Source organism: Grampus griseus, assembly GCF_964374135.1.
Source record: "Grampus griseus genome assembly, chromosome: 19".
Lineage (NCBI taxonomy): Eukaryota > Metazoa > Chordata > Mammalia > Artiodactyla > Delphinidae > Grampus > Grampus griseus.
Window position 1 is genome coordinate 57,663,136 of NC_139013.1, and position 15,999 is coordinate 57,679,134.

The 15,999-nt window shown below is 52.0% G+C and overlaps 2 protein-coding genes across 2 annotated transcripts in view; one reads left to right on the plus strand and one right to left on the minus strand.

Moving 5' to 3' along the window:
- The window catches only part of ZC3H18 (zinc finger CCCH-type containing 18), a 50,989-nt gene that overhangs the window by 21,930 nt on the left and 13,060 nt on the right, over positions 1 to 15,999 (plus strand). The window contains exons 4-8 of the mRNA XM_082676386.1: positions 2,840 to 2,988; positions 3,282 to 3,374; positions 4,010 to 4,167; positions 6,771 to 6,888; positions 8,476 to 8,738. Coding sequence (XP_082532512.1) covers positions 2,840 to 2,988; positions 3,282 to 3,374; positions 4,010 to 4,167; positions 6,771 to 6,888; positions 8,476 to 8,738 — 781 coding nt within the window. The remainder of the gene's footprint in view (positions 1 to 2,839; positions 2,989 to 3,281; positions 3,375 to 4,009; positions 4,168 to 6,770; positions 6,889 to 8,475; positions 8,739 to 15,999) is intronic.
- On the minus strand, positions 1,591 to 2,316 carry LOC309836895 (proteasome subunit beta type-6-like). The gene has a single exon (XM_082677108.1). The coding sequence runs from the start codon at positions 2,237 to 2,239 to the stop codon at positions 1,631 to 1,633; it is 609 nt and encodes a 202-aa protein (XP_082533234.1). The 5' UTR covers positions 2,240 to 2,316; the 3' UTR covers positions 1,591 to 1,630.

Here is a 15,999-nt window from a genome sequence, read left to right on the forward strand (position 1 = left end):
ACGGGTTCATGCCCCGGTCTGGGAAGATCCCACATGCCGCGGAGTGGCTGGGCCTGTGAGCCATGGCCGCTGAGCCTGTGCGTCCGGAGCCTGTGCTCCGCAACGGGTGAGGCCACAACAGTGAGAGGCCCGTGTACCGCAAAAAAAAAAAAAAAAAATTATGAAAGTAATATGTGCTGACAGAGTCAAAACTAACAGTTTGGGGTGTATCCTTCCAGGCTTTTTTCTGCACAATTAAAAATTCACTTTCCAAAAGGCTGGTGGGATTACACTATTCTTGCTGCTCTTCCTGCCTGCAGGTGTGGGACATCTGTCCTTGCCCATGTGTAGACTGCCCACACTTCTTCCTGGAGTAGTCTCCTCCTTCCCTTTGGAGGCCAGGGGCCCAGACACATGCAGTGTGGACCTTAGCACTCTGGGAGCGGGCGCCCGGGGGCGGGCGTCTCGAGGGCGATGCCCCTGCCCTTGCCTCTCGCCCTCCTGTCTCAGCTCTGCTCATCCACCTGCGCCTCCTCGCTCCCCTGCCAGCATGACGAACGAAGGAGCTCTTTTTGTCAGTGGGCTCAGGGGTGATGTTTTTGTTTTGTTTTGAAAATTTTTTAAATGCAAAAAGAACAGAGAATCACAAATACTCATTTATCTGCTACCCACATATTTATTTTAGATTTTAAAAAATTATAGAAATGCTGTGGTTTACATTGTTAATACTTTTCTGTGCTTACAGTTTTCTACAATGAGCTTTTGTTACTCTTTAACTACATAAGCAGTGTGGACTGTGCCGTGAGTTTATAGGAGTCAAGCGTTGAAGAAGTAGATGATGGTTTGGAATTCTTTATTTAGAGATATGACTGCATAGTCTTTTTTCCTCGAAACTCTCTGAGTCTCTGGGATTTTGAACCCCCTGTAGTATATATGTCCCAGGCTCTGACTTATATGTGATCTCTCAAACACTATTAGAAATTAAAAAGTTAGTTGGTTATTTTTGCATTCTCAGAGAAGCAATTTTTTTAAGCATACTTTATTTCATATTTAATTTGGAGCATTGTATTATTAAGTTGGTTTTAATACAAGTTTAAATATTCATAATGTTTAAAAGGTAAAATTTAGTGTTTCTTTAAATACCAAGTGATTATTTCTCTTTAATTTACATGATACAAGAAAAAACGTATTTTGTTGACAGAAACATTCAAATGGAATATCATGTTTAGAAGTGAATATACATTAAAAGATGGCTTACAGTTTAACTCATGCTAACCAATTGAAAATGTTTTTAAAACCACTTAGATATTGTATGCCATATTTATTTTTTAAGCCTATATACATATTACCTATTCAAAAAATTAAATTTTAAAAAAGTGATTCACTCACTAATTGATTTGAAAATGTAGACTTCTTGCCTCCCGTGCTGGAAAGTCAAGTGGTTTTCTTGAATAATCTTGGTGTTCTGTTGCTGAATAATGCTAAAAGTTGACCTTCTTAATTCTTTGTTATAAAGTATAAACACCCAATTTATCACTGCTGTCTATGTGTTTTCTCTCTAACGCATTTTTTTTTTCCTCACTGACAAACTATTTATTGAATTTTGTCATCAGTGTGGGATGTCTCTTGTCGTATCTTAGAATCCTAGGATTCAGGGAGGTGGTGAAGTGGCAGTGGTGAATTTGGGAATCTGGTCTCCCAAAAGTACCTGCCGCTCTACCCCTGATTCCGCAGTGGCTGCCAGGCGGATCACCCCTCCGCTGGAGCCATCCCGCTCCATGGCCAAAGCGAGAGCATTGGCAGTGAATTGCAGACGTTCTTCCTTGGTCATGCCCTCCCGGTAGGTAGCATCGACATAGCCATAGATATAGGAACTCCCGGAGCCCCCGATGGCAAAGGACTGTCTTACCATCATACCCGCCATGGGTACCGAATACACCTGCCCCCCTTCTTGGGGGTCCCAGCCCGCAATGATGATTCCTGCCATCAGGTCTTCTCGGTATCGGTAACACATCTCCTTAAAGAGGCTGGCTGCCGTGTGTACCAGCGGAGGCTCATTCAGCTCGATGCTGTGGAAACCAAGCTGATAAGTGGCTGCGTCAGCTACTGCCTGGGTATCGGCTGCTGAGCCTGAGCGGCAGCAAAAAATACGGTCGTGAATAGGGGTCAGCTCGTCAGTCACTCGATTGGCGATGCACGACCCAGTGGTTGCTCTGGAGTCGGCTCCGAGAACCACGCCCCCTTCAAATTGCACGGCCATGCTAGTGGTCCCTGTTGAGGCTTCTCGGTTTTCCCAGTCGGGGGTGATGGCCTCAGGCCCCCAGGCTGGTGCTGGCCGAGCTCTCTAACGCATTTTTTAAGTACCAGAAATAGCCTGAAGTGGTTTGGTGGGAGGGATGCAATGTGCAGGGCTGGTGAAGGCCACCGTGGCATGAACGCGCAGACTTCTGGTCACTTTCGTGCTTCTGCTTGATTTCCGTTTCAGTGCGGACAGACTTGAGTCAGAATAACGACCCTGTCGGTGCGCCTGCAGGTTCCCCAGGGCGCGTGTGTCCTGAGCAGCAAACGCCAAGGCAGGGCCATCCCAATCATCAGGGCGCTCTCGGGCTTCTCTGTTTCAGGGGAAATGAAGTGTTCCTATGGTGACTGTGGGACAGGGGCCCTGCGGGAGCCCTTTAGAAGGTGCCGCTCGCAGGACAGTCCCAGACCTTCCAGGCCTGCCTGCTGTGGCCTCATGGGGTGGCCGCGACCGCGCTCGGCCCGCTGCCTGGCTGCCTGGCCCAGCACCGGGGGAGCAGGGGGAAGCTGACCTGGGCGCTTGGGCCGGGCGCCCCTTCTGACCTGGCTTTTATTTCCGTAGGGAACTGTACCTGGGGCATGAACTGCAGGTTTATACACCCTGGAGTCAACGACAAGGGCAACTACTCCCTCATCACCAAAGCCGAACCTTTCCCGCCCAACGGTGCCCCGCCTCTCGGACCTCACCCTCTGATGCCTGCCAACCCGTGGGTGCGTGAACACCTCTTTCATTGCTAGCAAATCACACCTAAGCTCTGTGACCCTCTGACTCAAAACACGCTAATACGCCTTGTATGGCAGGCGTTTCCGCCTTCTAGCTGCTCTGGTGTCTCCAGGTAGAGTTCCCCCAGGCTCAGGGCAGCTGGGTTGGGCGGAGGGAGGCTTGGAGGAGAGAGCAGGCAGTAGCCGGCTGGTGTTCTACTTGGTGTTTTTGCTCCCCCGTTTCTGTATAGATTTTAAAGTTTGCTTGCTCTCTTAACTTTTCCCTTCTCATTTTTTAACAGGGTGGGCCAGTAGTTGATGAAATTTTGCCTCCACCCCCTCCAGAGCCCCCTACAGAGAGTGCTTGGGAACGAGGACTCCGGCATGCAAAGGAGGTAACGGAATCAGCAGAAAACCCGAGAAGAAAACTAGTGGCGGAGTTAGTGCTCCCGCTGCGGCCTCTGCGTCTGGAGAAGCCGTCCTGTCCCTGGAGAAGCGGTGCTATGCCGGCCTCCCCTCTCCCCCCGCACTCTAGGCCGCACCCGGCCTGGGTGCCCGGGCTTACCCTTCTTGGCTCTGGGGCTGCCTTCCCTTCAGGGCGATGGCAGACTGAAGCAAAGCTGTCCCTGCCCTCGGCACACGCTCCCCGCCCCAGCCCTGACGCGCTCCCGGTGCCTCTCTTGTCCGGAGCGCACCTACCTGCCTCCCCACTGAGGGCACGTCTGGAGCCCCCTGGTTCAGTGCCAGTACTGGGAACAGGGAGTCACCACTCTGTCACCTCTTCCCAGACCTGGGTGAGCTCTTGAGTGCAGGGTTCACTGTGTCTGCAGGGACGGGGCACTCCCGTTCCCCAGAAGGGTGCGTGGGGTCCCGTGTCCACCCCCAGCGCGGAGCTTAGGCATGTCCCCAATGAGTGCTCGGTCGTGCTCTCCTGCCACTCCAGCCCAGGCTTCCGGGGTCAGTCGGGACAGGATCCCCTTTGTTTTCCTAACAGTAACTGGTGTTGGCTTCTCTCTTCTTAAAATGGTAGGTTTTAAAAAAAGCAACCATTCGAAAAGAACAAGAGCCTGACTTTGAAGAGAAGAGGTTTACGGTGACCATTGGTGAAGATGAACGGGAGTTTGACAAAGAAAACGAAGTTTTCCGAGATTGGAACTATCGGATCACGAGAGATGTCAGAGACACAGCGTAAGGAACGGCTCTGCCTCTTCCTTCCCTGTTGAGAGAGAATTTGGTGTCCCCAGCTGCGTGGGGCTTGGACTCTGGACAGCAGCAGTGCCGAGGTGACCCAGGGCGCGCTGGGGCCTGTCCACCCGCCAGCCTGAGGATGGCCTCCCCAGGAGCATTTCAGGCAGTTTGCAGCTGACTTTCCTTGTTGTTTTGCTTCTGGGGAGGACATGCTTTAGCTCCGTGGCTCGGAGAGGTTTTACAGCTGCTCCTAAAGCCCCTGGGGCCCCGTGAATGTCCTCCCCACTTTTCCCCAAGTTCCCCAGGAACCAGGAAAAGCTGTGAAATTTGTCACTAAAATCCGGGAGTATGGCAGGTTTCTTCATTGTTTCCTCCAGGCATTTTATCACTGGTCTTTTTTTTTTTTTTTTGGCGGTACGCGGGCCTCTCACTGTTGCGGCCTCTCCCGTTGCGGAGCACAGGCTCCGGACGCGCAGGCTCAGCGGCCATGGCTCACGGGCCCAGCCGCTCCGCGGCATGTGGGATCTTCCCAGACTGGGGCAGGAACCCACGTCCCCTGCATCGGCAGGCGGACTCTCAACCACTGCGCCACCAGGGAAGCCCTGTCACTGGTCTTTTAAAACAAATTGCAGAAGTACATGCGGTTGAAACACCTGTCAGCTCTTGAGGAGCTGTGTAGCGTCCCAGGTGCAGCCCTCGGCTCCCAGCACGTCTGCTCCGGGGCAGGTGCCGCTTTGTCGCGCTCACCTCTCAGGACCGAGCGGGCGAGGCCTCTCCTGAGCAGGCCGGCCCAGCATCGTCTTACCTCACAGTGACGCCGTGCATGGAGGTTTGCTGCTACAAAGCACAACCACCGATTTCTGAGCGAAACGACAGTCAGAGGCTGAGAAAGAGACCCTAGGGTTGGCTCTGCGTTTCCAAGATCACCAGTGCTTGCCTGAGCAGTGTGAGGCTGGGATCGTCAGGAAGGCGTCTGGCTGTTGGGAATGAGAAACAGCTGTGTCACTTGGTAGAGCAGCCCGGGTCACCCCGCCAGCACCCCGCAAGTGCTGGGGGAGAAATTTCCCAGAAAGCAGCCGCTGCAGGCCACACAGACGCAGCGTGGCCTGGTGGGGGCCTCGGACCTCTGCAAGCTCTGGGCATCTGTTTCCCCCAGCAGTTTACCCAACGGGAAGGGTCAGTCTGGAGCCAAGAAGTCCCTGGAACAGCCTCCAGGGCCATCTGCTGCCGGGTGTACACTTCCCTTCCCTGCGCCCCACCCAGGGTTTGAGTCAGGGACCCGTGCAGGTCCTCTGGGTCTGTGTGTGTGGGAGCTGGGGCCTCCTCTTGCGTCTTCCCAGGGCTTAGTCAGCTGTCCTGTCCTTGTGATTGAAGGCCCACCTTTATCACCCGCACAGGGGTCTGCTCCCAGACCTCCTGTTTTATTCAGCGGGTCTGTTTCTTCACGGGCCGGGCCATCTGTGATGTTGTGAGGTCGCGGAGGGTGTGTCTTTTTTTCCTTTTTTTCCTTTTCTATCATTTGGCCACGCCGTGCAGCACGCAGGATCTTAGTTCCCCTACCAGGGATGGAACCCGTGCCCCCTACAGTGGAAGCGCGGTGTCTTTAACAACTGTTCTGCCAGAGAAGTCCCTCGGAGGGTGTGTCTATTTTTTTCCCATGGTTTCTTGGCTAGTCTTACCTGTTTCGGTGTCCTTGTGAACCTGAGGATCAGTTGTCTAGCTGCATAAAGAAATCTCATCAGCATTTTTACAGGGATTGCCCTAAATTTGTAAATTAACAAAGGGCTTTGTAAATTAACTGACTTCTTGGTGATGTTCAGTTGTCCTTTCCAAAGACAAAGGACGTGGTCTCATTTATTCACACGTGCTTTTGTGTCTTTCAGGAGTGCTAAAAGTTTTCTGCAAACAGGTTCTGCACGTTTCTGATTAAATGAATTTTGCTCCTAAATATGTTTCCTTCTTTTTGCTAGGGTAAGAGGGGTTTTCTGTGCCCTCTGTCTCCTGACTGGTTATTATCTTTGTACATAAGGGTGTTGGTTTCTGTATGTTAAGTTCTCTGCATCTGCCTTACTGGGCTCCTCTTGCCACTTGAATCGGCTTCACCGTCGTGTCTTGGCTTTTCGTGTACAGCATCATTTGATGTGCAGATTGAGGTGGTTCTGGGGGTCTCCTTGTAGTCTGACCACGGCGGTGCCTGCAGCACACGGGTGGGCTGCCTGAGAGGCACTGGGCTTCCTCAGCCCGTCCGGATCTTAACGGGAATGCCTCCCTGTTCCCGATAAGTAAGGTGCTGGCTTTAGTTCTAAAGTGCGTAAAAACGTGTTATCACGTTAAGAAAGGATCACTTCCTATTTTCATTGAGAAAGGGGTACTGGATTTTTGTCACAAACGTTTTCATCATCTGTAGGTGTAATCCTGTGACTTTTCTCTGTAGGTCTGTGATTTTTTTTAGTATATTCATTTTCTAATATTGACTCAGCCTTGCAATGGTGGTGTGTTATTTTTTTTAATGTGGTGTCTGAATCTTTGCACATATCTTATGTAATGTTTTTGCATTAATATTCCTAAGTGATAAGCTTGACTTTTACTTGCTCTTTTTCCAGACTTGAGCCTTATGCAGACCCTTATTACGACTATGAGATAGAGCGGTTCTGGCGTGGCGGGCAGTACGAGAATTTCCGGGTGCAGTACACAGAAGCGGAGCCGTACCATAACTACCGGGTACGTGGGGCTTACGTGTGTAGGTCAGAACTTCACTGATGGACCCGTTAAAATCATCCCTTTTTTTTTTTTTTTTTTTTTTTTTTGCGGTACGCGGGCCTCTCACTGTTGTGGCCTCTCCCGTTGCGGAGCGCAGGCTCTGGACGCGCCGGCTCAGCGGCCATGGCTCACGGGCCCAGCCGCTCCGCAGCATGTGGGACCTTCCCAGACCGGGGCATGAACCCGTGTCCCCTGCATCGGCAGGCAGACTCTCAACCACTGCGCCACCAGGGAAGCCCTAAAATCATTCCTTTTTTATTTATAGGACTTTATATGAGCTTAATTGTGTGGGCGTGGTGTACTCATTTCAAGCCCCGGTTGACTGTTCGTGGAGAACTAATTCGGGCCCATGGACTAACTTTGTGGTGATTTGAACAGATTCTTCCTTGGGTTAGTCTGTGCTCTTGCCCTGTTTTTCACCGGAGCTGCTGGTTGGGTGACTGATGCCAGCGGCAAGGGGTGTGTCCCGCCCTCTTGAGCACATCACTCTTTCAGGCTCCTTAGGACCACCCTTTACGGGTCGTGCCGCCTCATGCGCTGGCTGCCTGGGCCACTTCCAGCCATTGCTGTTGGTGCTTCTCTGAGATGTAGTAGATTTGTGAATATATGTGCTTCAGTCTCTGAGTCTCTGACTGTATGCTTTTGGCGTGAAGCTGCCACTTGGAAGAGATCTGTTAAAAGCAGGTTAGCAGGACTTCCCTGGTGGCGCAGTGATTAAGAATCCGCCTGCCAATGCGGGGGACTTGGGTTCGAGCCCTGGTCCGGGAAGGTCCCACATGCTGCGGAGCAACTAAGCCCGTGTGCCACAACTCCTGAGCCTGCACTCTAGAGCCTGTGCTCCGCAACAAGAGAAGCCACCGCAATGAGAAGCCTGCGCACCACAATGAAGAGTAGCCCCCACTCGCCGCAACTAGTGAAAGCCCGCGCACAGCAACAAAGACCCAGTGCAGCCAAAAATAAATAAATAAAATAAATAAATTTATTTTTTAAAAAAACAAAACAAAAAACAGGTTAGCAGTTTTTGTGCCACGACTTAAGTCACATTCGTGAGTTTTTTGGAGCAAAGGGAGCTGACTGTCGGGGAACCCATCAGATGGTGAGCTTGTGGTGAGAAGGGGCCCCTGGTTGACCACGCTGTGCCCTCTCCCCGGCAGGCAAAGCAGACTCCCCGCTGGGGCCGGCCTGCGGTTCCAGGCGCCTCGTGACAGCCGGGGCAGCCTCGAAGGGAGCAGGACCTGCTGGGGTCCCTGCCACCACGTCCCCCGGTGCCCCAGGGCCAGGCTGCCTGTGCAGAGCCCAGTCATCTCCGTCCCTCGACAAGAGCTAAGGCCAGAGAGGGCGCTCAGCTCCCAGCGGCCTGGGTGCTGATGTTGGAAGGGCAGGCTCTGCAGGGCACCCGCCGCCATGTGGCCTCAAGTCCGTTTCTAGCGCTGAAACAAGCCCGCACCCCGGCGGTTCTGTCTCCTCCTGCTCTCGTGTGTCCTCCCCGCGCCTCCCCTTCCGAGTGGCTAATCGCGGCATGTGCGTATGTTTGGCTTTTCCACGAAGGAAAGGGAGCGGGAACGAGAGCGAGAGAACAGACAGCGGGAGCGGGAGCGCGAACGGGAGCGGGATCGGGAGCGGGAGCGGCGGCAGCGGGAGCGCGAGCGCGAGCGGGAGCGCGAGCGGGACAAGGAGCGGCAGCGGCGGAAGGAGGAGTGGGAGCGGGAGCGCGCCAAGCGGGACGAGAAGGACAGACAGCACCGCGAACGCGACAAGGAGCGCGAGAAGGAGAAGGAGAAGCCCAAGGCCCGCTCCCCGCAGCCACCAAGGTGAGGCGCGTACCTTCGCTGTCCCCGGGCCTGGGGGCAGGGACGGGGGCTGCGGGGCGGGTGCGGCCACGGTGTGGCGCTCCAGGAGCTGGGATGCTGGAGCTGGAGGCCCGGGTGGAGGGCTGGTCCTCCCTGCTGGCTCTGGGCTGTGCGCTGGCAGGAGGCGCTGGGCCCAGGGCCGGAGGGGGGGCCCGGCTCTGGGGTTTCGGGCAGCCTTTTGGCAACAACGGCGCAAACACGTATTTGAGTGCCAGCCCAGGACGTGGTCCTCACCAGAAGATCATAGCACTGGCTGAAGTGTGTATGTCCTGTGTGTCTTACAACTTTGTTGAGATGTAAGTCCCATATCATTCGGTGCACCCATGTAAAGTGTCCAATTTCGGTGGTTTATACCATAGTCACAGAGTCGTGGTGCCGTCACCACAATCTTAGAACACTTTTGTCTCCCAGAAGGAAACTCATACCCATTAGCTGTCATTCCCCATTTTCCAGCCCCTGGCAGCCACTCAGCCGCTTCTGTCTCTGTTTCATATAAGTGGGGACATACAATGTGCGGTCTTTTGTGATTGGCTCCTTTCACTTAGCATAATGTTTTCCAGGCGCCAGCCACTTTGTGGCATTTGTCAAGACCTTGTTCCTCATTGTAGCCAAATACTATCCCACGTGGATGGACCACATTTTGTCTATCCATTCGTCCGTTGACGGACACTTGGACTGTCCGGACAGTTTGGCGACGGTGAATGTGGACGTTTATGTGCAGGTCTTTGTGTGGACGTAGTTTTCCTTTCTCTTGCATATCTGTGTATCTAGGAGTAGAACTCCTGGGTCACGTGCTAAACATGCTTAACTGTTTGAGGAGCCACTGAACTTCCACAGCAGCTGCACTGTTTCACGTTCCCACCAGATATATGTGAGGGCTTGGATTTCGTCCTCACCCTTGTCGACACTTACTCTTACCCATTTTTTGGGCCCTAGCCACCCTGGAGGTTGTGGGGCGCACCTCATTGTGGCTTGGTTTGCGTCTCCCTAATGACTCACAGCGTGGAGCGCCCTTTCACGTGCCTGTTGCCTGTTTGTGTGTCTGCTTTGGAGGGATGTCCATGTAGGTACTTCGCTTGGTTTTTCATCTGAGTTGTAAGAGTTCTGTATGTTTTCTAGGGACAAATCCTTCATCAGGTATCTACTTTCCAGCTACATTCTCCCATTCTGTAGGTTGTCATGTCACTTTCTTGATGATGTCCCTTTTCTTCTTTTTTTTTTTAAGGAAGACCTCTTATTTTTTCCAGCTTTATTGAGATACAGCTGACATATAACATTGTGTGAGTTACAGGTGTGTGATGTGGTGAGTTGATATGATTACACATTGCAGGACAGTTCCCACAATATGGCTTGTTATCACGAGCCTCACATAATTGCCTTTTCTTTGTCAAATAGTAATTGACCGGGTGTGCAGGGGTTTGTTTCTGGGCCCTGTGTTCCTCCCATTGGTCTGTGTGTCTGTTTTGACGCCAATACCGTACTGGTTTGATCACTACGGCTTTATCAGCTTAAAATCAGGAAATGCAATGCCTCCAGCCTTGTTCTTCTTCCTCAGGATTGCTTTGGCTGTTTGGGGTCTTTTGTGGTTCCATACAATTTTTTTTTAATACACTGACACCAAGCATTGTAAATGGATGGCCACAACAAAAGCAACAATGTTGCGATTACAAAACACGAAACACACTCACACTATGTCATAATATTGACATTCAGTCCAGGAATCCCCCACTGTAACAGCTCCTTTACTTTGCAGTGAAAATTGATTTGTATATTTTTTGCCTCTGAGTCCTTGTGGGATTTTTTTTATTATTATTCAAACAGAAAGTCACAAAAATTATAATCATCCTCATCAGTTCACTCAGTCCCATCTAATTAATTTTTTTTATCTTGATCTTTTGTTAGCACTTTTATGAGTTCATCAGTTTTCCATTAGAGTTCTGAAAATGCTTATTCATTCAGTTCAGCAGTATAGTCAGTTACCAGAAGCCTGTACTTGTCAGAGTCTTTTCCATGAATTCCTTGAAGATGAAACCCTTTTATAGGAACATATTTGCAAAAGCATCAGAGTACACCCAGAACTGTCTGTAAATGACAAAAGACTTAAAAATGACCACGGTTAAAGATTTGATGAAAGTTCATAATAATGCAATTGACAAGGAAATTTAGTTATTTCTGAGATATACATTTTAAAGTAATAACTAGAATAACTAAATCCTAAATTTTAGGATTGTTTTTTCTATTTCTATGAAAAATGCCATTGGAATTTTGGTAAGGTTTGCATTGAATCTATAGATTGCTTTGGGTGTTACAAACATTTTAACAATATTAGTTCTTCCAATCCATGAACGTGGAACATCTTTCAATATTTTGTGTCTTCTTCGGTTTCTTTCATCAGTGTTAATAATTTTCAGTGTACAGATCTTTCACCGCATTCATTAGATTTATTCCTAGGTATTTTATTATTTTCGATTATCAATAGGATTATTTCTCTTTCAGATAGTTTGTTGTTTAGTGTATAAAAACACAACTGATTTTTGTATGTTGATTTTGTATCCTGCAATTGTACTGAATACATTTATCAGTTCTAACAGTTTTTTGGTGGATGAAACAAGGCTCTCATCCCTAATTCTTGTCCATTCGTTTGGACAAACTTCCGTCCTGTGTGCAGTTCTGTTTCTGAAAGTAAATGCCAGGACTGTAATCTTCCATTTTAGTTTGCGGTCAGCGCCAGATCTCACGGTTTTCATCCTCTGGATTACAATGAGCTGACCTCCTTGAACTTACTGTATTTTTTCCTAACGTTGGGCAAAGTGAGGTTTTACAGAACACTCAGAGTAGGTCATATTTTAGACGCATTGAGAGAGTTCTTTCTTCCGTTTAATTAATTTATTTTTGGCTGCGTTGGGTCTTCATTGCTGCACGCGAGCTTTCTCTAGTTGCGGTGTGCGGGAGCTACTCTTTGTTGCCATGCGCGGGCTTCTCAGTGCGGTGCCTTCTCTTGTTGCAGAGCACGGGATCTAGGCGTGCAGGCTTCAGTAGTTGTGGCACGTGGGCTTCAGTAGTTGTGGCACACGGGCTTCAGTAGTTGTGGCTTGCGGGCCTTAGAGCGCAGGTTCAGTAGTTGTGGGGCACGGGCTTAGTTGCTCCGTGGCATGTGGGATCTTCCCAGACCAGGGCTCGAACCCATGTCCCCTGCATTGGCAGGCGGATTCTTAACCACTGCGCCACCAGGGAAACCCAGAGAGAGTTCTTTCGTTAAAAGGCTACTTTGATGAATCTTTTTACATTACAGTAATCGCTCTTTAAGTTATCTGAAATTTATATATCCGTTTGAGTGTTCGAAGAGCTTTATTTTGATCTTTCTGTTGTTGGTCCCTTTGAAGCCCCTTTTTGGTAGAAGCCGTTTGCCCTTCTGTTCGTACCCGCCAGCTGTTCCACCTCTGCACCGTTCACCGTGAGCGTTCTGCCCCAATCTTTGCTCTGCCATTGCCCCTGACTCCAGGGCTTTACCCACTGCTCAGAGGGGTCACCCCACTCATTCCTGTCTTCTCACCCTGCTTTATTGTTCTCACAGCTCTTATCACCCCCTGACCTCATATTACTCGCTTATTTATCTGTTGTCATCTGTGGCCCTCGTAGAATGGAACCCCCAGAGGGCACTGCAGTCTCAGGGCCCGGCACAGTGGGAGCGCTCATGAGCACTTGACAGATGCCGTCGTGAGTTTTGGGTTCACGTGACACAAGAGAGCGTTCTGCTTCCCAGGTGATGGCTCGGGTCACCGCGTGTGGCTCTGTGGATTCCCGAACCACACGCGCAAGGCCACGCCTGTGCTTTCACAGTTCCTGAGCGTGTTTCCTCCGGCTACAGGCCGCCTTCCCCAGCCCTACTGGGACGTCCTGCTCGTTTCCAAGGAGCCGGCTGACTCTTCCCAGGTTGATGTCTGTATTTCCAGCTCAGGGGCATCTCTACACGAGTGTGGCTTTAGGGACCCTGGGGAAGGGCAGGCCAGCTGCGTCTGCGTGTGACCACAGATCCACCCAACTTACGAGGGGTCACGTCTCGATGGACCCGTTGTCCATTGCAAATGCATCTAACCTGCCAGGTGTTGTAAAGTGTGGAATAGCTCATGTAATTTATTGAACACTGTACCGAAGGTGAAAGCAGAATGGCTGTCTAGGTCCATAAGGGTTGTTTGGTTTAGCGGTTGTCTGCCCTTGTGGTCACGTGGCCGATGGAGACACTGTGGCTTATTGCCCGGGCAGGGATCCAAATGCAGAATTCAAAGGACAGCTCCTACTGAGGGCATGACACTTTCGCACCACTGAAAGTCAAAAAGCCATCGTAACTCAGGGACCATCTGTAGCTCATGGGACAGGCGCCTGTGTTCACATTCCAGGGCTGCCTGGCCTCTCCACAGGGAAGTACAAGCAGATCCAAAAGGAGGGTTTTTTTAAAGGCGGTAGCACGTCTTGGCCTGGCCCCCAAGCAGCAGAACACAGTGAAAACAGCCTCCAGATCTGACGTTTACACAGCCGCAGGGTCTCCCATGAGGCAGGGCTCAGTGAGAAAGTGGCTGAACTATCGGGTCAGGGTTCAGGAAACTTCGTGAATTCTTCCTAAAATCAGATGCAGCTTTTCTCATGGGCCGATCCGCTCTGCTGCCGGCCTCTGACCTGGTTTGCTTCCTTCTGTTGGGCTCAGCTCTGCTCCCATGGGTCTCCACTCCCAGCACCTACTACCCTCGGGGCGGGTGCGGGGGGCACTCCATCACTTGGGTTAGGCTGGCTCACTGGTCTCTGGAGTCTTGAATTCCATCTTTGATCACCCTGGCTGGGGCCCCGCCAGCCCGGTGACCAGTCTGGAGGGTGGGGTTTCACCAGAGCACAATTTCCAACATGGCCTCCTGTTTCCTTTCCCTTGATCAGCCATAGCTGAGTGACCGCTTCTTTAGGAGGTGGCCAGATGCCCTGCTGTGCTTCCTTTATATGACCTCCCTTTTATAGAAGAGCTTGTTTATTTAGCCTTCGACAGGTTGGGAATTTTTCTTTTTTTAATAAATTTATTTATTTTATTTATTTATTTTTGGCTGTGTTGGGTTTTCGTTGCTGCGCATGGGCTTTCTCTAGTTGCGGCGAGCGGGGGCTGCTCTTCGTTGCGGTGTGCGGGCTTCTCGTTGCGGTGGCTCCTCTCATTGTGGAGCACGGGCTCTAGGAGCGTGGGCTTCGGTAGTTGTGGCACGTGGGGTCAGTAGTTGTGGCTCACAGGCTCTAGAGTGCAGGCTCAGTAGTTGTGGCGCACGGGCTTAGTTGCTCTGCAGCATGTGGGATCTTCCCGGACCAGGGCTTGAACCCGTGTCCCCTGCATTGGCAGGTGGATTCTCAACCACCTTCCCCAGGGAAGCCCCCGGGAATTTTTCATCAACAGCTGAATAGAAAGAACTTTTCTCACCTGAGACAAGAGACTGACAAAGCTTCATCCAGAAAGACCACTCGGGAAGCTCTTGTCTCCAGCCTCTGTGTGAGGGGCTCTGGACAGTGGGGCGTAGTCTGTGCCGGGATCTCACTTGTGGGTCCTGCGGATGTACGTGGGGGAAGATGATGACAGACTGAGCGTGGTGATGGGTCTTCCGTTTCATCTGCAACAGCACAAGCTCCCTAAACCCGCCTTGGGGCCGGGAGAGGGAGGGAGGCGGGCGCACAGCAGGGTGGGCACTGCCTCCGCCCGGCGCCGGCAGGACCCAGGGCTCCCTTCTTACACCACCTCCGACCCCTGCCCCTCACCCGCCCGAGCTGTCGCCCTGAGACACGTGGTTGGTGAGCTGCCTTCTTCCTTTTGGCTCTTCTCCAGACCCCCGGGCCGGACGCCGTGCCGCTGTTTGGAGATGGCGCTACTCCTTTCGTCCAGGTTTGCCTTCGTAATTAGGCCTTTGGAGACGTTTTGCGCACTCTGTGGCTGGGCTGTTTCTAGACTAGAGCAGAACCTTTCAGCCAGCTCTGTGGTGGGGAAGTCCCTCCTGATCTTTCCAGCCAGGCCAGGGGCTGTGCTCTGCCGGGTGGGGCGCCGGCGGTGGTTAGGATGTTCTCGGCACGGGCAGAGGGGTTTCATTCCAGACAGAAACGGTAACCAGGACCCTCCTGCGGGGATTGCCCAGACTGCCTGTTAGCTCTAAAGCTGTCTGCTGAACGTTTGGGTGTAGTGTGAGGTTTGGTGCCTCTTGGTTGAAACGGCCCGCTTCTCATTTCCCGGGACACCAGTAGTCCTCGTGAGGGAGCGCTGTCCCCGCTTCCTCACACTCGCTGGAGCCCGGCAGGCTGTCACTTCAAAAGCAGGGAGGTGCCCTGCTCAAGCGTGCCCACCTGGGGATCTGGGGGCAGGCCAGGAGCCACTGTTCTCGAAGGCCCTGGGGGCGGGGAGGTTACTGTGCGGGTGACCAAGCAGCGGCTGGACCCCTGCCCGTGCGTCTCCGTTCGGCTCACGCTGGCCCGTGGGCCGAGGCCGCCTGGCCTTCCGCTGCTCTGGAGACAAGGGTTATGGTCGCTGCGGTCTGCTCTGACCGGTCCGTGGGACTCTGTTGTCTTTGCACAAAAGTGCATGTCAGGTTCGCTCTGCTTTGGGCGCTCTTCCCTCCGTTCCCCTGGATGCCGCTGTTCCCGCTCCGGCTTCAGCTCCTGCCACGCTGGCTCCGCCTTCAGGGCCGTCCGTCTCATGTGTGCAATTCGTGGCTTTCAGGAATTTGAACACCACGAGCTGTGATCTGTGTAGACCCCCGTGGTGGTGTCGCCTGCCTTTGCTAACTCAAGGGTGTCAGACGCTCGCTCTGGACCCCTGCCACGCTGTCCCCCAGCACCTCCCACTCCACTCTGTCTCGGGCCTCGTGCTTAAGGATTAGGTCCCCGGCACTGACCTTTCTGTTAGCAAGAAAGACGCTCCCTGAGAGCTCAGGAAACCTTTCTTTATCGTTCTCATCTCATCCCAATCTATCCTGGTCACGGCTTACCTGCTGACCTGCTCTGAGAAAGTCACTGTGCCCGGGGTGTTTTCGAGGAAAGGTGTACCTGTGTTTTAACTTCGTGCCTAACGCACTGAATTACAGAGACTGCCCGACTGAGAAGGTGGAAAGACTCATGGTCTCTCACGTGTTCTGACCTAACTACAGACGTGCGGGTTGCAGGTGGATATGGAAGCAGTCAGGCCGTGGCTGCACTTCACAGTGGGAACGCC

Excerpts from the sequence above, each read along its gene's own strand:
- LOC309836895 (XM_082677108.1), bottom strand. The coding sequence starts at position 2,239 with ATGGCCGTGCAATTTGAAGGGGGCGTGGTTCTCGGAGCCGACTCCAGA.